The following is a 23,289-nucleotide window of genomic DNA, read 5'->3' as shown; positions in this document are numbered from 1 at the left end:
GATTGTAGAGAAAGATGTGAAGAGGTGTAAGGAGAAACACTTAGTTAAATTAGTCGATCAATATGATTTCGTTAAAAGAATTAAAATTTTAATAGTTTGATGTTTATATAATTCAGTTAAAAAATAATCAAAGTATAATACAATTTGACTAAAGTATGGGACAATTCGATCAAAATCTAAGTTTGTTAGGACGAATGTCTTTTTAATAAGGAATCAACCCAATAATCTATCATCTGACCATTATCATGTAAAAGTAAAAAATTTAAACTAATTTCCATGTAATATTAGTTTTTTAAAAATAAAGTTAAAAAAAATAGACGAATAAGTTTGCCAATCCAGCGTATTGAGCTGAATAGTAAAATTTAATCCATTTTTAATTGACAGACAAATCCATCCCAATACTTTTTGACAGGTCAATGTTCAACCCAAATTGATCCCTCAGTCATCTCTAATTTATGAAATTTCAATATTTTTTTAAATGAAATATGAGTTGGAATGTCTGCGGCCGTGTTCTTAGCCATAGCTTGGTAAACCGTTAGATACATCCAACGGTTGAGAAAATAAGTCAACGAAGTCAAACAATTATTCTATCTCTGTAGCTCCTATTCAAACAGTTTTAGTTTTTCCATAACAGGCCAATTTTACCATCTGCAGTTATCGCTCTTCCAATATTAGCCAATGTTTTTCATCTCTTATTTAAGATAATTACCCATAACCCTCGACCAAATCAAGAAACACATCAACATCATCGTTTCAATGCCAATAAAATTTTAGCTCAGACTTTGGTTCCGGCATCGAACATCATAGAAGAAAGAAAAAAGACCTTCAATTCAATGTTTTTCAAGTTACAGAGATGATCAGTCGGTAATAGGCACACCAAGGTATTACTTATTGTTGACATCTTTATCCATATTTACTACCAAAAGTAATCACCATTGACAATGAATAGAAAATCATAAATGCTGATTAATTTCAATATTTATAATAAAAGATGCTTCAAACTTTGAACTTTAAAACTAACAGCACTTGCTCACAGATTCGTTCTCCAATCTTCTGAAGCCTCACAAGCTGAAAATTCCTCTGTTTCGTTTCAAAGTTCGGATTTTGGAGAAGATAATATCAGAATCTGGTTTCTTCATCTTTACTTGTAGTCATGGAGGGTGAGATTATGAATCTCATGAAGGTGTGGTTCTCAGTTGTTGTCTCTTTATGCTACTGTTATTGGATCCGAAAGCTTGTTCCTGCAGGAACAATACGACTCTTCCTTTTTCTTCCGATCGTCTTGTTATTCATTGTGCTTCCTCTGAGTCTTTCTTCTGTGCACTTCTGTGGCACCACAGGGTTCTTCATTGCCTGGCTAGGAAACTTCAAACTCTTGCTCTTAGCTTTCGACAAGGGACCTCTCTCCTCCGACGCATTCATCTCTCTTCCACGTTTTGTAGCAGTGGCATGTCTCCCCATCAAGATCCAGAAAAACCCAGCACGTTCTACCAGCATCCAATGTTCTTCAGCTGAAAATGGGAAAACCCCACATCCAGATTCGTCCAAAAGTTCCGATTTTGACACCAACCCATCTTCAATAAAGTCAAACTCCGTTACCAAACAAAACTTGTCCGCGGTATCATCCAAAAAGGCCGGTGGTACCCCACTTCTAGGGTATGCCCTAAAGGGTATTGCTGTGGGCATTTTGGTGAAGATCTATGACTACAGTGAGAGTATCAATCCGAATGTCCTTATGTGCATGTACTGTTTCCACATTTACTTCATGTTGGAAATAATCTTGGCGGTGGTCGCAGCAGCGGCGAAAACCTTGCTGGGGATGGAGCTGGAGCCGCAGTTCAAAAATCCACTCCTCTCGACCTCACTCCAAGACTTCTGGGGAAGGAGATGGAATCTCATGGTCACCAGCATCCTCCGACCAACGGTGTACGAACCGACCATGAAAGCAGCATTGAAGATTGTTGGTCCCACGTGGGCCCCATTACCGGCAGTGATGAGCACCTTCGTGGTGTCGGGTTTGATGCACGAGTTGATACTGTTCTACCTGGGGAGGTCGGAGCCCACCTTCAGAATGACGTGCTTCTTTCTCCTTCACGGGATGTGTTTGATGGTGGAGATTGCGTTGAAGAGGGCCCTCACCGGCAGGTGGCGGTTGCCGAGGTTTCTGTCGGGGCCTTTGACCGTCGTATTTTTCATGGCCACCTGTTTTTCCCTGTTCCTGCCGGAGTTCATCCGGTGTCGGATTGACGTCAGGGCGTTTGAGGAATACGCCGCCTTGGGCCACCTTCTTACACCTCTCAGTTCCTCATTCTCAGCCATCTTTCACAACAAATCTTAGCAACTAGGAATAAATAATTTTTATGAGTAATTTGTTTCTATGCTATTTATTTTTTATTTAAATAACGCATGTTTATTTCTTATTTGATAGAGTTTATTACTTTGTAATTTTATCTGATGATTAAAATTCAATTTTCCCTCATCTCCAAAATATAATCGAAAAAACAAACTAAAAATACATTAATATTTAAAAAATTTCTTTATTATATTTTAATTTTTTTAATACATTTATCCATTTTTTTGCCCTTTTCAACACATAATAAAAAATATTTATATTTTTTAATTATTTTTTGTAAATTATTTTATATTCTAAAATAAGAGATATTTTATTGATGTTGAAAGGTGTTGGATGAAAGATTGGACCTTTATTTATGAACACGCAACACCCATTATTATCTTGTTATAAATGTATGAAAAAATTGGATAGTACACACTTATTAAAAAGAAAGCCAACGACTTAAATAAATATTCATAAAATCAAGAGTTCACGATGGAACTTTTAAATTACACAATTTTAGTATTAACTTTAAAAGAAGTATTACTTAACATTTTATTATTATTATTATTATTATTAAATCATATAGTATAAGAATGCTTATACAAATAATAACATAAATAAATTTTAAATTCATATTATATGATTGATTTTTATTTTGAGCATCTAATAGATTAGTTATTTTGGTTTAAGTAACTTTTATTATTTCCTTCAATTTTACTGTTCAAATGTTTATTAAAATTAAACATTTATCATAAGGTGATTAAAAACGATATATTAAAATCTTTAAAGTCCAAAACAATAACTGCATCATTCATGCTTCGTATACTCATGTCACTTTCAAACGGATCAATCATAAATTATCACATATTTTATTGTTAAAAATTATAAAAAAAAATTGCTAAAAAAACATTTTCCTGTGAAAAGACCATAAGAACCAAATGCTCATGCTACAATAATTTTCCTCATGATCCTCCGCAGGAAAAGTATTACAATATTTTGATAGAATAAAGTATTATATCATTTCATGCTTACAAATGGCTGCTTTTATATTGACCTTTCGTCACTCATGCTGTACAGTGATCTTGCTGCAAAAGAGCCAATCAATGTCTATGATACAGTTTGCTACTAGAAAAATGTTAGCAACACACCTTCTGAAATATTCTTTACTATTACTTAAATTTATTAAAAATCATAAAAAATTGTGGACTTTACTTTTTTATTTAAACTCCACTCATTTGATTTTATAATTTTTAATAAATTTTAAATTGCAGCAGTTGAAATTTTTCTTAAATATCTGACCTATATTATAAACTTAGTGCAATTGATTAAAACACATACGCAACATACATTGGCAGTTGAATCACAATGGATCCAAATGCCAAACGAATTCTAAGTGAGTGCAGTCGAGTGAACCTTTCACTTTTTTCAAAGCTGCTTGTCTGTGTTGCAGCAGAGGTAATGATGGATCTTCACTTTGTTCAGAGAGATGTTCATTTTGATTTTTGCGGGGAGCTTTCCTTGAGATAGCTTTCCATTTTGATTCAAATATACTAGCTACAATGATGAAGAAAAAAACGAAACAAGAATGCTTCAACTTCTTAGTTATGAGAAACTAGCAATGCTGAAATCATTAACAAAGCAAATACAAAAGGATGAGATAATCTTGCATAGAATCAGTATCCTAGTCAATTCAATAAAAGATAGCTGGATTGTTAGGTTGCAAGGAGTGTTTCACTGTTGGATAGGAAGAGATTCATTTGAGAGATACAACATCAATAGGATCTAAGTCCAACTATATAAGAATTGTTACTTCTCTACCCAAAACCTTAAGACAATAGATTAATAGATTTTTAACTTTATATGATGTTCTACTTTTTCATTCTACCAATGTAAGACTTTCACTCACACTAAAAATTCTAACATTCACGGTATTGCAAAAGATAAAACAAAAGAGTCGAGGAATTATGTGCCATTGCAAAAGATAAAATACCTCAAATTACCAATCACCATTAGATTAAAATGGCTATCAAATAGCCAACCTTATGACAAAGATACATATGGTGCCTAAAAAGACAACAGATTATAGCGCAATACAGTAAAAATGAGAAATATAATTCTATACATAATTTTCATCTTATTTCTCATCTCAGCACTCAGTTACATTTCATCAGATTACTACAGCTAAGAAAATACCCCATTGGCTAGTAAAAATAAATGATTTTATTACAAAAAACATAAATTAATTAGTTTATTGGGTTATTTGCCAATTAGTTAAACTGTTTCTTGTCTGCGTTCTATCTGTCTCCTCACCTTATTGTAATTTGTATACCTTCTCATAATTTGTAATCTATTTCCTCAAGTAAAGGAATTGGTATTATTCCCAAGTCAGGAAATTGATCACAAAGAAGTTGTAATCATTTCTGGACACAAAGAAGGCCCTGTTTCTGCAGGCCATTCAATTTCAGAAGCTTGGAAGTTGTAACCAATAAGTATAAGATAACCCACAAATACAGCAAGAACAGCCTGAGGACTGAATTAAGTCCTCAGAATGGGTTCGGTGGAAGCAAAGGAAAGACAACAAGACCCTTATCGGTGAGTAATCTAATCTGACTTCTTTTGATACACAATTGCTGTGGAGAGTTGGCCTTAAGCAGCAAACTTCCCTAAAACTGATAAGAACTGCAGATTGAAACCTTAAAGAGCTGGCCGCAGTTAAGAAAAACAATCATGTAGTACCGTAATGTACGTAAAAGAACACAAAACCAGACATATACCTTCACTTCGGTCTGCAAAACCGCAAATGATGCATGCACAGATCCAAGGCCTTCCAGCACGGGATGCCTTTGCACCACCGTTAAGTTCCCCATTGTGCTGCTTCAAACTACATCAATTAAGCAGGAATCAAACGTCTATTATTACTTTAACTTCATTGCAAATTGCAGACATCCGTTTTGTAAAATTAAAACAAAAAACTTGCAAAATCAGCTCGATCAAAAGAACAAAAATTGAATGGGGTGTATAAGAACTCATTAAAGTAAGGACTTTTACATTGGTTAACCTGTAGCCTAACTAGTGTCACAAACTTGGAGTTTCCTGAGCAAAAAATCCTATGAAGTTTTACATTACAGAACAAAGGCATTGTAGTTTACCATTGAATGGGAAAAACATAGACACACGGATACAAAAGCACGATACTTTTCACACGTAAATACACAAAAAAAAAAAAAAAAATTAGCACCCACAGGACAGGATGAGCAACTAAATCAGATGACAAATTACTCGAAAATTGAAGTTGACAGAGAGGTATGATTCAGCTGGGAAGATCGGAAAATTGAACTTACCGGCGAGGGAAATTGTTTGTGATCCCAACATAGGTTTTGATTGGATGGTTGGTGGAGAGGATGAGATAAACGCACCATGACTCTGACTCTGATTTTGGTTTGGCATTGAATTTTAGTTCTGATTTTGTCGGAGAGGACGATTTGCATAATTTAGGGTTTGGATTAGGGCGTTTGATGGAACGAAATTGGGTAGACAGCGTTCTCATAATCTACCGCTGTACCGTTGGAGCAGTTAGTCGCGTAGCCAGCCATTTCATACAACAAATATTATAGACGGTTTATGACTAATTTTAGTTTTTAAATTAAGCATACCTTTCATACAAAAATCACTTCAATTTAATTATATTTTATTTATCAATTTTATTTAAAAATATTTAATTGTATAAATTCTATTTTAGAAATATTTAATTGTATCAATTTTGTTAAAAAAGAAGTGACTTGCAATGCCAATACATTAGAGAATCATACTGGATTGCAACCAATGTAAAACAATTTTGGTTGATTTTAGGTGATGTTAAGTGTGATCTATGTTAGCCAAAATTGATTTAAATCACAAATTACTAAGACCGAAATATGAATTTAATAATATAAAAAAATTTCAAATTATATTTTATGTTTAGTTTAAATTTTTTATTAAATAATTTAATTACTCTAATAAAATAGTATAATTTTAGTTTTCTAAAAGAAAAATTACTCTTTTAAAATCTCTTATCTAAATTCATTCCTTCAAGTATGAGTTTGATCGAAGATATTTAGGAGATTAGGAAAGATCAGTGACAAATATTTATAGAAAAATGATAATTAGGTATACATAATTTTTTCATATTTATTTTCCATTATTATTTTTTATTTTATAAAATTTTATTTTTCATGATTATTAAATATACGCCATTCTAACATTGTTATATGGTTGGGAAACATCCGACAAGGACAATTGATTCGGATAATATAACTAATGTACATGGCACAAACAAATAATAATAACTAATCTACATAAAAGGAATGTTGTGCCACAGCTTAGCTCGTCGTGTCATTGAGATTTAGCTGCTGAATTTCTGAACTTGGGGCGAGGGTTGTCGATGTAAGATCGTATTCTGTCCAAAAGGGAGATTCTGGAGCCGAAGAATCTCACCATGGTTGATTTTCTTGAACCTTCTCTCAGAAATTCTAACTCCCACACATTACCTTCTTTCACAGAGACTAAGTCATCAAGCAGTGGCAGTGAGATAGAACCTTGAGATTCTACATTTCTGATCCACCCACGTAGCAAGAAATTTATCACCTGCAAATCATAACAGTACTTGCAGTATTACTCTTCAGCATCAACCATTTTCATGCAAGAAATTGCCATGTATAATATACCTCAGGCACTTCATCATGAGGACAGTGACCAGCAGGGCTCATTTGATAATATGCAGCTTCAGGCACCTTGCTTTTAACTTGGACTCCCCAAAGTGGCTTTACCCACGGATCTTCTCTTCCGTACATCAGGCACATTGGTATATTCATTCTCCGACATCTAAATTGCAAACAAACTCAAAATCCTTAAATTGAAACCAAGATTCTAATACTGATAACTGTTGAGTCTACGATCGAAAAGATACAAATATCAATGAAATATGAGTCTAATCATATAATAGATTGATACCACTTTTTATTAAAAATCTGGATTAATGGATCTACGGTGTTCTACCTCTTATTTTTAACATTTGTCGTTAAAAAAAGTTAGAGAAGTAATAATGTCTACCTAGATAATGATTCATTGAAAGATAACTCTGCTTGTGGAGCACACATAATTGAAGCAAAAGCTGCTGATGCTGCAGGATGCCGTGTGGTTTCCACAATGTGTGAAATTAAGCTATCTACATTCGTTGAATGGTCTGCATAAACCTGATTAAGTACCTCTGCAATACTTGCAGGATCACTGATTTTCTCCCACCTAGAGGGGAAATAAAATAAAACAACTATTTGGTCAAATAACAGTCTAACAGTGATAGAGGGTTACACAGATGATGATGGTAAAATATTGAAAACATGCTGTATGAAGCAAATCATAAAATGAAGTATTACTTACACCAACTCTGTCAGTTTTCTTACACTTGCTGGTAATGGAAATGTTCCAGCCCAAGGAAATATTTTTGCTAGGCGTGGATTCTTTATTGGATTAGGAAGAAACCCCCAAAAGGGTGTTGCATTAAGAAGTGTGACACCTTTCACTAAATGAGGGCTACGTGCCGCAAAATACAATGCAACATATCCTCCTAATGAGTTTCCCACAATGTACACTGGTTCTCCAATGACCTGTAGAAAACCAGTTTTATGGTCAATATCTAAGAACAAGGTATTTTCTTACTAAACCTAACTCAATCTCGTAAAATCCACTTATAAAATATGATTTAGAATCATTTATATATTATAAACTTATCTTATCTCAACACAAGAGATTAATTTGATGATTAATATCCACAAACAATGTACTTTCTTACTAAACCTAACTCAATATCATAAATCGACTTATAAGATATGATTTAGAGTCATTTATATACTATAAACTCATCTTATCTCAACATCTACCACAAGAGATCAATTTGATGGTCAATATATCCACAAACAAAGTACTTTCTTACTAAACCTAACTTAACTTAGTAAAACCGACTTATAAGATATGATTTAGAGTCATTTATATAATATAAACTCGTCTTATCTTAACATCTACCATTTTTCAGCACATAGTTTGAGTAAAAATTGATTTCTTTGTTATGAAAAACCTGCTAGCTGCTATCAAATGGCATGTCACCAACCTCTTCTATGAAGTATCGAACTTGGTCATGCCATAAATCAATGGAGTATACAAGATTAGTGGCCCACGGTTCCGTTTCATCTCCAAAACCCCATGAAGAAGCATTTCCATTTGAAGTATCTCCTTCCTTGTTATACCGAGGAGCAGGATCTTCAAAGGGCAAGGACAATCCTTGGCCTAGAAAATCCAGTGCCCATACTCTATTATCACGCCCCAAATCTCTCAGTTGCTTTTCATAATGGAAAGAGCCAACACCAAAACCAGGAAGAAACACAACAGGTGGAGAATCCACGTTCTCACATCCTGCCTTTTCATAGTGAACATTGAGCTTAGGCCTCCATTCCCAAAAGCAACTACTTATTGGAGCACCACATTCACCATTTGACCCATCTGGCAAACCTGGAATGAGAATATTCCTAGTTGCAGACTCTTCTATCTCTGAAATATCTGTTAAACCCTTTTCACCGTCAATCACATAGCCCTCGTATCTATCACTGTAGGCCTTGCAATTGATTCTTTTGAACCCTTCAAGAACAGTCAGAGACCCAACCAAATCTCTTTGCTGCTCCTTTTTATCATGAAATCTCACTGACCCTCTTCTAGAAATGGTATTGGTATAACAAACTTCACGCTCTCTGAAAATGGGAATCCTAGAATGACGTGAATTTGAAGACTTTTCATCCGATTTCCTCTGCAAGTTCACCACTTGACAGCATGGTCCAGATCTATACGAGAGAATTTCCATACCCAAAAACTGAATTCTGCAACAATCACCCACCAAATGATCATCGTAAAGAAAGGAATAAAAAGGTAGAACTGATAGTTTCGAAGTTCAAATTGATTTCTGTTTTCATCCATCAAACAAAACCAGTAATGTCTTTAACTGTTTATACAGTAAAAGCATAACCAAATTTGTATAGCAAGGGAAGAGGAAAGAGCAAACGGAACTAACTAGAAACACGAACATGGAGTAGGAACACATCAATTTACAGTTTTTTTTTCATGCATATTTAATTCTAACAGAGAAGCCAATCTTTACAATCACAGTAATAACTTAAAAAAAAAGGTGGCCTACGATAATGTACCCTTTAATTTAATGAAGGAAATGACATGCGAATCTGCTTCTCTTTGAAACTCGGAGTTTTTAAGGAGATTCTGATATGCTCCTCCTTTCTAGGAAGGCTTTTCTTCTTCATAAGCGTACAAAAACTTAACTTTTTGTTTCATATTCTGCCACTTTGAGAAGAAGAAATATGAATAAACTAGCGCTGGCAGATGCAGAGGCAAACGAGAAAGACAACATGTCGGACAAACTGCAGATAAAACTAAAATGACGACAGTTATACCAGTCATATAATTTTTTTATAAATATCATTTTTTGTGGTGTGCATGTTCTTTATTTTTCTTTTATAAAAGTAAAAAAAAATATTAAGTTATTCCTACAGAAGTAATTTCTCACGTGGAAATCTCCACAGCCACTAACATGATGAAGGCAGATTTTCTATTCAGATAATATTTTAAATTTATCTGAATGTTTTATGTCAAATTACAGAGTCATGTGTGTATGTTTTTTTTTTCTGTAATAGATATTTTAGCTTCAAACCTGTATGTGATGGTGAAGTGCAGTGAGAAGAAGCTCATGACAACAATCTTTCGTTATCAATAGAAATTTTATCTGAAGATTTTTCTTTGCTTTATTTTAATTAACGTATTTTATGTAAACGAAAGACAAAATAATTTTCATAAAAAAAATGTGTTTTTACAATAATTTGATTTGGCTATATTTAAAAGAATGATAATGGGCTTCCGCCGCTTGGGACTGGGCCTTAGGCCCAGTACTGCAGAAAAACGTGTCTATACATTCTTGTCTTCCCTGCACGTGCTTAAAGTAAGTCTGTTTTTAGAAACTAATAAAAAAAAAGCAATAGTGATATTAATTTAAAGTGGGATTAGATTTGAATATTAATTATAAAATAATTATTGGTTTAAATGTGCATGAAAAAATAAAATAAAAAAGGAGAGAGAGAAGAACGAGAATCTGAAATATCTAATTGAAAATGGTGTTGCTTTGCGTGAGTAACTACTTTACTTTTCCCGTTGGCAGTGTTCGAAGCAGTGGTTGAGCATTGGTAATCCGGAACGGAACGGAACGAGATGGTTTTCACGGAGTCCTCTCTTCTCCTTCCGTCCGGTTCGAACAGCAGGAAGAGCAATGTTCCGGAAGACAAATGGGATTTGGCGTACATAGTGTATTTCTCCCTGGGATTCGGTTACCTTCTCCCATGGAACGCTTTCATCACAGCCGTTGATTACTTCTCCTATCTTTACCCTGACATCAGCGTTGACCGCGTCTTCGCCGTCGTTTACATGGTTATCGGCCTCGTCGGAATCTCCCTCATCATCCTCTACCGTTACAGCTCCAAAGCCTTTCTCAGAATCAACCTTGGTTTGGTCCTCTTCGTCGTTTCGCTCCTCATCGTTCCCCTAGTTGACGCCTTCTACGTCAGGGGTCGTGTCGGAGTCATCGGTGGATTCTACGCCGCCGCCTTCGCCATCGGCCTCTCCGGCGTCGCTGATGCCCTCGTGCAGGGTTCCATTGTTGGCTCCGCCGGCGAGCTGCCGGAGAGGTACATGCAAGCTGTCATAGCTGGCACAGGCGGTTCTGGTATTCCTCTAATTAATTACCTTCATTGGTTCATAGTTTAGTTCTTTTTGGTGGATGCATCGTGTGAGTTTTGTATGATATGGTACTGAGTGGGGGATGTGGTATCTATTATTCAATCATGTTACGGTTTATACATTCTCTCTTCATTTAGGTCGTTTTGTTAGATGAATAGATGTTCTCTGATAACTTCCTGCGCTAACCTCAGGGATTTCACATGCTTATCAAGTGTCTGTATCAGATTATATGTAGCACATGTTCTTACTAAATAAGAGAATTTTAAAAAAAGCACGTTCGTAGTGTAGTCATGGGAATCTTGGATTCTTCAGCAGATTTTGCTTTTGGGGGGTGAATACTCTTAAGCATTTTATGCTAAGGTTGTCTGTTTAGAACTTGTGGCTGTGCCAGAGAGTCAAAAAGTGATAACGGTACCATGTTGGTGTCCCGAGTCTCCTTTCCTTTAGCATTTATGTTCTTGCAATGGCTAGTACACTAAACAATTGTTTGTGAAACACTCAAGACAGAGCTTAATTATCAGTTGAAACTGTATGTTTAGGCAATATAAACGACTTGAGCAGATTTCAGTTTTATATGGTTTTTCTATTTCATGGTAAAAAAAACTTATCTTATGTCTGTAGCTCATTATTAATCCACTGGTTTTGGGTTCACACACACATATGCAAATATTTTGTGAGAAGTTATTGATATATATTTCTTTGGTTATCGAACTCAGGTGGATAAATTGTTCTCTGTTTTTATTGTGGATGTTTTCATTTCAGGGGTGCTTGCTTCTATCCTGAGGATAATCACAAAAGCTGTTTACCCACAAGATGCCTCTGGCCTACAAAAGAGTGCAAATCTATACTTCTCTGTATCAATTGTGATTGTGTTCATATGCATGGTTTTATATAACATGGTGCACAAACTTCCTATTATGAAGTATTATAATGAACTTAAGGTTGAGGCTGCTGCTGCAAATGGAGACAGTGGTCCCCCAACTGGAGTTGTCTGGAGGTCGACTTTATGGGATATTGTTGGAAGCATCAAGTGGTATGGATTTGGCATTGTGCTCATTTATGCTGTGACTCTGGCAATTTTTCCTGGTTACATTACTGAGGATGTGCACTCTGAAATCCTTAAGGATTGGTATCCAATTCTCCTAATTGCTGCCTATAATGTGTTTGATCTGGTTGGCAAGTCTCTGACTGCAGTTTATCTCCTACAGAATGCAAAAGTTGCAATAGGTAGTTGCATAGCAAGATTGCTGTTTTTCCCTCTCTTCTTAGGGTGCTTGCATGGTCCCCAATTCTTCCGGACTGAGATTCCCGTGACGATACTAACTTGCCTCTTAGGGCTTACTAATGGCTACCTAACCAGTGTATTGATGATTATGATTCCTAAAGCTGTAAAGTCGCAGCATGCAGAGACTGCAGGGATTGTGAGTGTATTATTCTTAGTTTTTGGTCTGGCTTCTGGGTCTGTTATAGCTTGGTTTTGGGTCATCTGACCAAGAAATTTGTGTTAATATGGGGACTGTGATGCGTCTTGTGTGTCTTTCCTCAATCAGAAATCAAAAACTGTAATAAATTTCCTTAATTTGTTTCCAAACAATATGAAAATTTGTAACCTTATCTGTTGATATAATGATACTGCTTTCAATTCTAAACAGCTACTGTCGGTTCCTCCTGTGTTTTTTATGGTTTATAGATGGATAAACAAAAGTAAAGCCTGCGCAAGCATGATTCACCTGGAATTTTTCTGTTCCTCCATTTACAACAAATGTAAGTTGAGATGCCACTAACTACTAAACTCCTTATAATTGTAGTTACTTTTATGGACTGCCAAGTCTGATTCCGATTATAAACTTACAGGAAGAAAAAGAAAAAAATCCTGTAATAGAGACTGAGGAAAGTTTCTTTCCCCTTAGAGGAATGGTTGGAAAATAAATCTTCAATTTGTCCTAGAATAGTCTTACTTTAATATCTTATTTCTCTAGCACTGATATTTTTTTTCTTCTAGCTTCTAGCTGAATTTAGTACAGATAGAATTGCCAGTGGAATATGATATGATAATAAAGAGTTAATGTCCATGGTCCAATCGCACACCTGAGATCCCTCCTTCCTTCCTAAGATCACTTGGAAATTTTGAACTTATGGGCAAACTTTTCTCTTTATTTTTCAAACTTTTTGAAGAGCAAAAGAACATTTTACTGTATAATAATGCATTTAATAGCTCAATTTTATTTTTTATATTCAAGTTTGTAAATTTGGTTCGGAACAAATAGTATAAGAGGCAATTAATATACACAAGACAACTATTCCATGATTCCGTCTAACACTATATATACTTCATGAACTTTATCCAATAAATAAACATCCTCTTCTGATTCCCATTTTAGACCAATAATCTGCATAAAACAGTATGGTTTTGATGTTTCCTGCATCAACTTCCCATCTCAAACTCTTGATTTCTGCCAGTAAACTCATTATCTGCAGTCACAGATGGAGAAAATACCAAAAACATTTTTTGGGTTTTCAATTTTCTTTAAAAAGAAAGTAAGAGAGGAAAACAAGATAACATGGACAACAGAAGTTATCTTTAAGTTTGAAGGAAAAAGATTTCCAGGAAATGCAACCAGATGAATTATGAAAAATTTAATTAGAGAACCAGCGCATTCATGTTTCAGGATTAATTTAAATATTTGTTAAAATTTTAAGTATTTTTCTTTGAAGGTGGATCAGGTTAGATCGATATTCTTCTTTTACCTGAACACAAAATAGGATTTTGAAATGATTCCATGATTGGTCTGGAAAAGTGAATAAGTTGTATTTTCTTTTTCTTTTGTTTTAAATTTGGTCATACATGATTTTATAATAATAAAAAAAAGTTTTATTCTAATTACAAATTTTAATTCATTTTCACAGTTTTAATAATAATTATATTAAATTGAAGTTGAGACTAAAAATAATTAAGGATTAAAAATAATAACATACAAAAATTGAGAAATTAAGACTGGTAAAAGAATTATTTAAAAACTTAAACCAGTATATCTTGGATTTGTACATAACTAACAAATAAGTGATAACCATGACTTTGACAGTTATATCTAATCGTGATAAAACCTTTAATAAAGAAAAGAGTCAAAAATAATTTATTTAAAAATAAACGCAAAAATATCTACGAAGGAAGGAAGGAATAAAAAACATACTTTTTCTATTTTTTTTTAATAATATAGTTTAATCTGAAACAATCTTCCTGGTCCACCTAACATTCTCTAAACAACGTTTGTTGTTTGAAATGATATATTTCTAACAATGGGCTGATATATTTATGGTTGTCACCAACTAAACTATTTGTTTAATGTTTTGCTTTTTTTTTCTAAGAAAAAATAATAAATTATAATTTTTTAAATTAAAAATAAATAATATTTATAATTTTATTATAGATATTTCCATTTATTTTATAAGTAACTTTTTATTATAAATAATCATTTTAATTTTAGAAAATATTAATTTAAAAAAACTTCAAATAACAAAATAACTAGATTTAAAAAAAATTAGTAAAATAAATATGATAGTTTTATAAAAATGTTACTTACTAAATAGTAAAAATGAAAAAAAAGATAATGAATTTCCTTTTTATAATAATTATATAGACAATATTTTTACACAAAAGCACACTACCAATTTTTTAATTAAATTTGTATTAATGATACATTTTATTACACATGTTCCCTCTCAACTAATTGTTTTACCTTTTTTTCCTAATACCTAGCTTAAATCCAAATTCCATAAAACATCACTGATTAAAGAGGTTCAACAACTAGTGACAGTATATGTTTTTTGATATCTCGATCTTGTATTCCAAAACCATCTCCATTTTGATAAAGCGTATGACCCACACGAGCTGCATTTATTGCTTGAGTAAGAAATGGTTCCCCCCAACATGAAGAAGAACAACCAAAACACTTGTTTATCTTCTTCCATGCTTCAATGATTTTATCTTCTATATGCTTTCTTGCTTTTTCCTCTGAAACACCTTCTTCCTTCATATAGCATACGATTGATGAAGCAGCATCACCTCTTTCTCTTTCAGCCCGTTAATTTCAATTTCCATAATTAACATTCAATACTCATATACAATACGATTAATTAAAAATAAATGTCCCGTTAAATATGTTTTTAGTCTTTAAATTTATATATGAAATTAAAATTTATTTATCTTCAAAAAATTTATATACCTGATTCACAAATTTTGGAAAAATGAAAATAATTCTTTTAACCAAGAATGTTAATTGTTCTAGAGTTGTTAAATGAATTGCTAAATTAACATTTGAAGTAAAACTCATAAAAAAAATATAAACAATCTAAATATTATAAAAAATGCATTTGATATATTAAAAAAGTTTAACATAATTGAATTTGTAAGACTATATCTATTTATTTTTAAACTTTAAAGATCAAACTATATCAAAATTTAAAATAAAAAAAAAATTAATTTTGTGTAAGAATAAAAGCATGTTTAACTCTTTATTATTAAGCAAGCAAAGATTGATTATATACCACCGTAGTCCCAAGGTCGTTGCAAAGTCTAATCACAAGAGATACATTGTACACCAAATCCTCGTACGTCTGTACAAAATGTTCCATCGAATCATTTACTTGATACATTGTACCAAGATATGAATGCAGTAAAATCACAGGCCCAGAAGATGAAATCCATGCATTGCTTAAATATTTTTGCAACGACGGAATGTATCCTTTGTTGTACCACTTTGCCTCCTCGTACAATGCTTTGCAAAACTCTATCCACTGACCAAGTTGTCATATATTTAGTCATTCATTAGTATAAATGTTATATTATGTGTTTGAAAAAACAGACATAATGTGTACTGTGAATGTTACCGCTTTCTTTAGGTAATGTAACACCAAGTGAAAGTTATTTTCTCCACCAATTTCATAAGCAATTTCATTTGTGACATCTTTCAGTGCATGGACGCAAGTTTTCATGTACGTTGGAAGTTCTTCAACAACTTCTGTGTCGTCCCATCTGTGCATATATACATTCATCAGATTCTACTAACTAACCCTAAACCTATATATAAGTAAGCTTAATTAGGTTAATTTTCAGTCTTAACAAACCTCTCAAACGCCATTGTGAAGGGCTTCAACTCTTGAAACGAGGCATGTATATCATAAACATCATCAATGACCAGTACGAAAACAATAACTTTAGTGAGCCATTTTCTAATGGATTTGTGCTTTGGTTCAAAAGCAACTCCTGCTGCACACATGAAGCTTTCAACCAACCTGTTCCTTGCAAAGCTCAATTCTTCTTTTATGCCAAGATTCTCCCACCACCTAAACCAAAAATTTAAGTATTAACAATTTACTACGACCAACCGGTCTATGCTACTCGGTCAATTACATAGAAAGTCAATTATGAAAATCTCCCAACAAGTGAACGAATTGATTCGATGACTGTTCAGTCAAAAAATTTCAACTTTTGATTAACAAGATAAAAACATACTTAGATGATATTGAACTGCAATTAGATCAGTCTTAATCAAAAGTTTATTTCAAAACTTATAAATATAGAAATAAGATAAAAAAAATAGATAATTACATTTATTGTACATTTAACACTTTACTGTGATAACCGACAGATAATTGAAAACTAACTTAAATATCAGAATATCTTTAGTCGATACCCACAATTCAGATTTGAACCTTATAAAAGAAAAAATCAACAAGATTAAAAATAAAAATAAAATAAAAATAATATAAATGATTAGTTTAAAGTATGAAGATAAAGTTCTAGATCTCATCTCGTCTCGTGAAAGAAACAATATAACTAAAAGAGTATGTATTTTCTTTATCACGTTTAAAAAAAATACCTGGATAATTCCTTCAACTCCAGCTGAAGTGTTGACTGAATCATATTGAAATTTAATTTAGATAGTTCAAGTAAAACAGGGTTCATATTTTTCTCCTTGCTGTATTGCTTGACATGCCATTTGACTTCAAACCACTGTACTCTCCAGTGGGATGAAAGCTCCAGAGAGTGGACCACTCTTTCAGCATCTACAGTATCAGATAGTTGGTCCTTGTTGATGGAACTGAGAGAAAAAGCATCCTTCAGAGAACTTATGGCACAGATTTTTGCCTTATCCAATATCTTTTCTCCCTCCAATCCTAAATGTGAGGCCTCAAGAAGCTCCAACACATGTTTAACATCTCCAGCATGTGAGCTGATTGTCCTCTTCACTTTACCATTTTTATCTAAGAACTTGCTTAACATATCTGAGTTTCATAATCAATAAAAAATTAGATTGTTAATTATATATAGTTTTCACCAACATAGTAAGTCTGAGAGAGAAAACTGTGTTACCAGGCAAAACTGCATATCCGTGATTTCTGAGAAGCCTGAAGCATAATGCAGATACGTGCAAATCTTGTTCTTCACTGGTATTAACATGGCTGGTTTTGACATAGGCATGTATAGATTCAAGAAAGCCATTGATTTCCTTCTGAAAATGGTTGGCAAGGCCTAGTTTTTGGATCCAATCTACCAACTCTAGTTGTTTCAAAATATTCGTTTCTCGTGCAAATAGACTCTTCACTTCCATCACAAGCTTGTTTAACACCATAACAAATTCTTCCTTCTGTGGAAATCGAGCAACAAAGTATGAATAATAAGCAAAAACCATACTGAAAATGATGAACTTTGAATCCCAAAGACTGAAAACTTGAGAGAAACCAGTGCTGAAATAAACCCTTTGAGTGTGAATGAATAATTTTGCATCTACATTAAACTTGCATTCCAAATCTAGTTAAGATTCAAAAATATCATCTGACACTATTTTTTTTCTCTTTTACATCTACTTTATGCAACACTTTTAATAGTAAAATGTTATATTTAACTAATATCATTTTAAAATAAAATTATAATATTTATGATGGCTGTGAAATAATTATGACCCTTTAAGAGTTTGCATGACAATAATAGTAAATATAAGATGTTTTATTATGGATGAGTGTATATATAATCAACTAACATTTTCCACAAGTTACAAAATTCTTTTCAAATACCATAATACTGTAGTAATATTTTCGACGTGGATTACATTTTTCTGTGAGAAAATGTTCTGTCTTTTTATCTTGAAAAGTCTTAAATGTCGTATATTTTTAATAAAACTATGTTTAAAAAGAAATGAAGCTGATGCCAATGGCTATCAATCCATACAAACTTGCAATTGATATTGAGAATATAAGTGTGAGATAAGTTATATATATATTGAGGAATTAAGAAAATTAAACAATATATAAAAAAGAAAAAAAAAAATATATATATATATATATAATCTATAAATTTTATATTAATCTAATAGGAAGAAACTTGTGTTTAATAAGAGAATATAAAAGGAAAAATATTCACATAAATAAACATAACACCGACAACATTCGAATTCAATTACACAAAGGATGACATCACTTTTATCTAAAATTTGAAGACAAAAGATTAATATCCAAAATTTTAAGACAAATAATTAATGAGTTTTTAATTTTTTATGATACTTTATTTTCTTATTGAATTTAAACTTAGAAGATAGTAAAACATAATATATATGTAATAAAATAAACAAAAAATATAAAATTTGATGGGATTAAAGAAAAATAAAAAGGAGAAGAAGAAGAAGAAAAGAATCTCACGTTATATTTACTGTGAAGTGACTGGAGAAAGTGGTGTTTCCAAATGTTTGGTTTATAGTTTGCAGATCTACGTAAGTTGTCTGATACTGAAACAAAAGTTTGAGGAGAGACATTGAGGTTTGATTGATTCATTTTGCAGAGAAAGTGTTATGGCTGCATACTCTTATAGTCCAAAATAACTCCCTTTATATAGGCCACACATAGGTAAGTGTTCGTGACATGTTTTTTATTTTGTCAACAAATGCCAACTTTCTGTTAGCCTACCGACCGAATTCTTTTTCATTTATCTTAATTTCATTTTATTTGTGGTGTGAGTGCTTTCAACGCTGATTTTTAATTATTGAATATAATTGGTCTGAAATATTCAAATATTTAGTTCCAATTAATCAAAGCATTTAAGTCTAACTCAACCCCACAAACATATGTTGAAAGTCATACGGTCGATTAAAAATAAGACAAAATTATAATATATAAGTGGGATACAAACTTCACCTTACAAACTATTTTTGTGAGGTTGAATTAAGCTTAAAATCCACGTGGATCCGAAGTGAGAAGCAGACCTCACAAAATTAAGACACTTTAAAATAATTAATGATATTATATATTAATATATATATATATATATATAATAAATTATTATATTTTAAATAATATAATTTGTTTAACGTAATTATGTATATTATTTCATTTTATGAGAGGTGATACTTGGATTGAGTTTTTCTATTACATTAACTTTATAAATTATTGATTTATTTATATTTATTTTTATTATGTTTATATAATAAAAGTAGTGTTAAATAAATGTATAAACAAAAGTTAATGTTAAACAATAACTTTCTTACTAAATTATAAAATATAGAAATTTAAAGCTATAAATTATAATTTTATATCTCAATTTTATAAACACTTATTTTATTTTATTTTTTTGTAATTTTAATTAAATTTAAAAATTACTTTTGTTAAATACAGAAAATTTTGTAGAGTGTTCTCGTAGTCTTTTATAATAAACTACATCAGGTAGTGATATTTAAATAAGAGGACAGTAAAAAATAACGTCGCATAATTAAAAAAAAATTAATAATTTAGTAAATTATCAAAATTTAACATGAACTTAATTAAAAAATTTCAAACTTTTCAGATACTCAAGCCTAAAAAATCGACATTTCTAAAATATATAAACTAAGGAATTGAAATCTTACACCGAATCAAATCCTCAATTCTCAAAAATCTCGATTTTCTCAGGTTTTAAACTTACTTTCCGTCATGTTTTCAAAATTTTCACATTACATGTGTAATTAATTAAAAAATTGAAATTTTAGTTTAACATTATATTTGCAATACATTATTATTATTTTTTTCTATTGGTGGACACTAATTTTATGTTTCCCCCCCCTTTTTTTTCTTTTTATCAAACTAAACTATCCGTAAAACTATTATTTCTTAATAACATAACATAAAATGATTTGAAAGACATTTGAAGTGTAAAGTTTTTTTAATTAATTATTAGGGATTTTTTTAATTGGTCTTAGGCTTGAAAATAATTCATATAAAAAAATATTTTTTACTTTTATTTTAACTATATTATATTAATTTTTTGTTTAGTTATAATAAATCAAAAGATAAATACTAAAAAATGTGCACAATAAATATTTTTCATACTATAGTTAATTATGTTTTATTTTTATAACTTTTTCCACTGATTACTGGTTACTGCTTTACAAAAAATTTAAGTGTAGTAGTACTTTTTGTTTTTATATTCATAATAATGATTTGATGTTTTTTATTTGTATATATGTTTATTGTCTAATTTCAAAAGCAAAATAAGAAAAATGATATTAACATATTTGTTATATATAAAGAATTTGCAGGGTCACTTGAGCACAATCGCTCAGCGAATAATACGAGTTGATTTTTTAGGAGACAAATATTTTTTAATATAAATATTTTTTACAATACTTTATTATTTATTTATTATTTTATTGTAAAAAATTATGTGTTACGAGGTTAATTTGTATGACTAACAACCACGCATTTGTCCAGTTTATCCAACAATAAATGGATAATGACAGGTTAATTTCCCATGTGTTTGAAACAATCAGAGGTGTTTTTTAGACAAAACTTATACAACATATCTTTTTAAACAAAAGTTATACATCATGTTTTTTTTTTGGACCACACTAATAAACCACGTTTTTTTTATCAAAGTGATACACCGTGTTTTCTTTTCTGCAAAACCGTAAAATATTTATATTAGAACCCTTCGATAGTCTTGATATAACTTACTGTAAAATATTGCCATACTATTACTATAGTCTAAATTAAATTAAGAAATTGAATTCAACATTATGTGATATTTTATACATTAATTTTATGCATTTTCGAATTTTGATGAAAAATAATATAGAGAAGTGTATTTTCATATTTACTTTAATTTTACAAAATTAATTTATGTAAGATACTTATTTATTTTAAATTTATCTTTAATTGATATGAAATATTCAATACATTTGTCACATTCAGACGTATACTTCTTGAATGTGAAATTAAGTAAACCAATAGCTTCAACAAATAATACATTTTGATATAGTAGGTTTAAATTATAATTTTGTTATCATGAACTTTAAATTTAAATTAAATCCACAAAACTCTTAATTATTTCAATCTCACGTGATTAACTTAAAGTGAGATTTATATATATTTATATATTTTAAATTCGTTTTATTTCTAATAAATACCTTATCAAAAACAAATAATGACGAAAAAAATTGGATTTCTAATAAACTTTTAATCTTCACAAATTTGTTAGTAAGAATACTTGATTTTTTTTTCTTTCAAAATAAGTAGTGAATTCAATACAATAAATATTAGTATTATTTTATTTTTTAGTATGGTAATTTAAATAAAAAGCTTTAATTTTATTAATTTTATTTTAATTTCAATAATATTTAAAGTAATTAAATATGTGCTTTTATCTTTGGTAACCATTACTTAATTTTAATACGTAATTAGACTTGAATAAAATTTTTATATTTTTTTTATATTGTAAAACTAAAATATTACGTATTTTTTTAAAGGTTGGTTAATTATATGGTTAATTTTCAATAAATATGTATAATACTATTGGAAATGAAAAACATGTTTAATCATAATCAAACAAAATTAATAAAAATATTTTTTTATTAAATTTGTCATATTTTATTATATTAAAAATAAAATATTTCAATATTTAGTGTATTAAATTAATTATTTTTCTTTTAAAGTATGAATTTAAAGTTCTATTTATATACACAAGTTGTGTATTTAAATATTTTTAAAAAATATATAGTTTAAATTTCGAAAGCAAATTACTTTAAGACGTTGGCTGCGCACATTTATAACGATGAAAATGAGAAGGCTATGGAGAAGAAATGGCAAGTTGGTTCTTACCTATAAATTACGAATATATAGTGTTTTTGTCAACGCAGTTTACATTTCTCTCAATTTTTTTCGTTTAATGTTGTGCTTTTTTTTTCATTTAAATTACGAATAAATTTATTTTATCTGAAATTATTTTTTTCTGATATTTATATTTTTTTGTAATTTAATTTCTGAAGTCTTTTTATTTTATTCTACGATTTTCAATGCTCGTCAATACTTCTCTCACTGCAGTTAAATTATATTTTGTCACTTTTATTATTTTTTTTCTAAATTTTTCTATTAATTACTTTTATTTTGTATTTTTTTTCTTTATGTTTATTGTTTTTCTATTCATCTTGTTTTTTCTCTCCTAACACGCTCTTATTTAAGAAAATAAAAGTGTTTTGTAAACTTCATCTTACTTGTATACGAAATACGAAATTGATTAATATAAAATTGCAAATTGAGTGATGGAAGATAGTGAAATTATTATAAAGTGATAAATAAAGTTTATATTTTGATAATTGCAAAAATTCAACATGTTAACATGCCTTCTAGAAATTAAGTGTTTTTATACGATGTACTTTCGATTGATATGAGTTTTTGTCGATTTATGAAACTCAGTGTATTCAAATTGAAAACCACAAGGATTAAAAGTCCAAATAAAAATAGGCTACAATAATTATCTTATTTTTTATTTATGATTTTTGTACGATGAAAAAATTAAATATTTGAAAGTGAAATTATTTTTTTTTAATGAATATTCACTTGTTGCATTATAAAAACACAATGCAAAAATCAATATTAAATTGCATTTAATTTAAGTGAAGATATTAAATTTTAAAATATTAAATCTGAAGAAACTCTGTTTGAATCTGAAACCGAATCAATGTGACTGTTCTCCAAATCTTGTACCATATTTTTGTGACAGTGCGAATTGATTAAGGTGATGCAGTACATATTGAACTTATAATGTTACGTGTAACATCCCGATTATATAATAACAAATATTACATAATAAAGATGTCAACATTCCAATAAAG

At 30.7% G+C, this 23,289-nt stretch overlaps 5 protein-coding genes across 6 annotated transcripts; 2 read left to right on the top strand and 3 right to left on the bottom strand.

Annotated features, from left to right (window-relative positions):
* Positions 1-723: 723 nt before the first annotated feature.
* On the top strand, positions 724-2,513 carry LOC108339863 (acyl-CoA--sterol O-acyltransferase 1). The gene is made up of 2 exons (XM_017577082.2): positions 724-881; positions 1,037-2,513. Exon 2 carries the CDS (start codon positions 1,154-1,156, stop codon positions 2,336-2,338), a length of 1,185 nt encoding a protein of 394 aa, XP_017432571.1. The 5' UTR covers positions 724-881; positions 1,037-1,153; the 3' UTR covers positions 2,339-2,513.
* Positions 2,514-3,291: 778 nt separating this feature from the next.
* LOC108339867 (structure-specific endonuclease subunit slx1) lies at positions 3,292-5,939 on the bottom strand. 2 transcript variants are annotated; one of them, XM_017577087.2, is made up of 3 exons: positions 5,677-5,939; positions 5,110-5,216; positions 3,292-3,889 (listed from the first exon to the last, which is right to left on the bottom strand). In XM_017577087.2, exons 1-3 carry the CDS (start codon positions 5,880-5,882, stop codon positions 3,696-3,698), a joined length of 507 nt encoding a protein of 168 aa, XP_017432576.1. In that variant the 5' UTR covers positions 5,883-5,939; the 3' UTR covers positions 3,292-3,695. The 2 variants fall into 2 exon arrangements, with proteins under 2 accessions (XP_017432576.1, XP_052733669.1); XM_052877709.1 differs by lacking the exon at positions 3,292-3,889 and adding an exon at positions 3,902-5,014.
* Positions 5,940-6,575: 636 nt separating this feature from the next.
* LOC108339791 (pheophytinase, chloroplastic) lies at positions 6,576-9,796 on the bottom strand. Its single transcript, XM_017576998.2, has 6 exons — positions 9,562-9,796; positions 8,478-9,237; positions 7,751-7,977; positions 7,424-7,615; positions 7,039-7,195; positions 6,576-6,958 (listed from the first exon to the last, which is right to left on the bottom strand). Exons 2-6 carry the CDS (start codon positions 9,219-9,221, stop codon positions 6,707-6,709), a joined length of 1,572 nt encoding a protein of 523 aa, XP_017432487.1. The 5' UTR covers positions 9,222-9,237; positions 9,562-9,796; the 3' UTR covers positions 6,576-6,706.
* Positions 9,797-10,510: 714 nt separating this feature from the next.
* Positions 10,511-12,804, top strand: LOC108339513 (equilibrative nucleotide transporter 1). The gene is made up of 2 exons (XM_017576644.2): positions 10,511-11,141; positions 11,918-12,804. The coding sequence occupies exons 1-2, from the start codon at positions 10,631-10,633 to the stop codon at positions 12,643-12,645; spliced, it is 1,239 nt and encodes a 412-aa protein (XP_017432133.1). The 5' UTR covers positions 10,511-10,630; the 3' UTR covers positions 12,646-12,804.
* A 2,043-nt stretch (positions 12,805-14,847) lies between these two features.
* Positions 14,848-18,994, bottom strand: LOC108339494 (alpha-farnesene synthase). Its single transcript, XM_052877708.1, has 7 exons — positions 18,851-18,994; positions 17,529-17,802; positions 17,035-17,440; positions 16,280-16,498; positions 16,043-16,187; positions 15,703-15,949; positions 14,848-15,236 (listed from the first exon to the last, which is right to left on the bottom strand). Exons 1-7 carry the CDS (start codon positions 18,980-18,982, stop codon positions 14,944-14,946), a joined length of 1,716 nt encoding a protein of 571 aa, XP_052733668.1. The 5' UTR covers positions 18,983-18,994; the 3' UTR covers positions 14,848-14,943.
* Positions 18,995-23,289: the final 4,295 nt, after the last annotated feature.

The sequence above is a fragment of the Vigna angularis genome, chromosome 5 (assembly GCF_016808095.1).
Source record: "Vigna angularis cultivar LongXiaoDou No.4 chromosome 5, ASM1680809v1, whole genome shotgun sequence".
Taxonomy (NCBI): Eukaryota; Viridiplantae; Streptophyta; class Magnoliopsida; order Fabales; family Fabaceae; genus Vigna; species Vigna angularis.
This window is presented reverse-complemented; position numbering and strand designations above follow the sequence as displayed.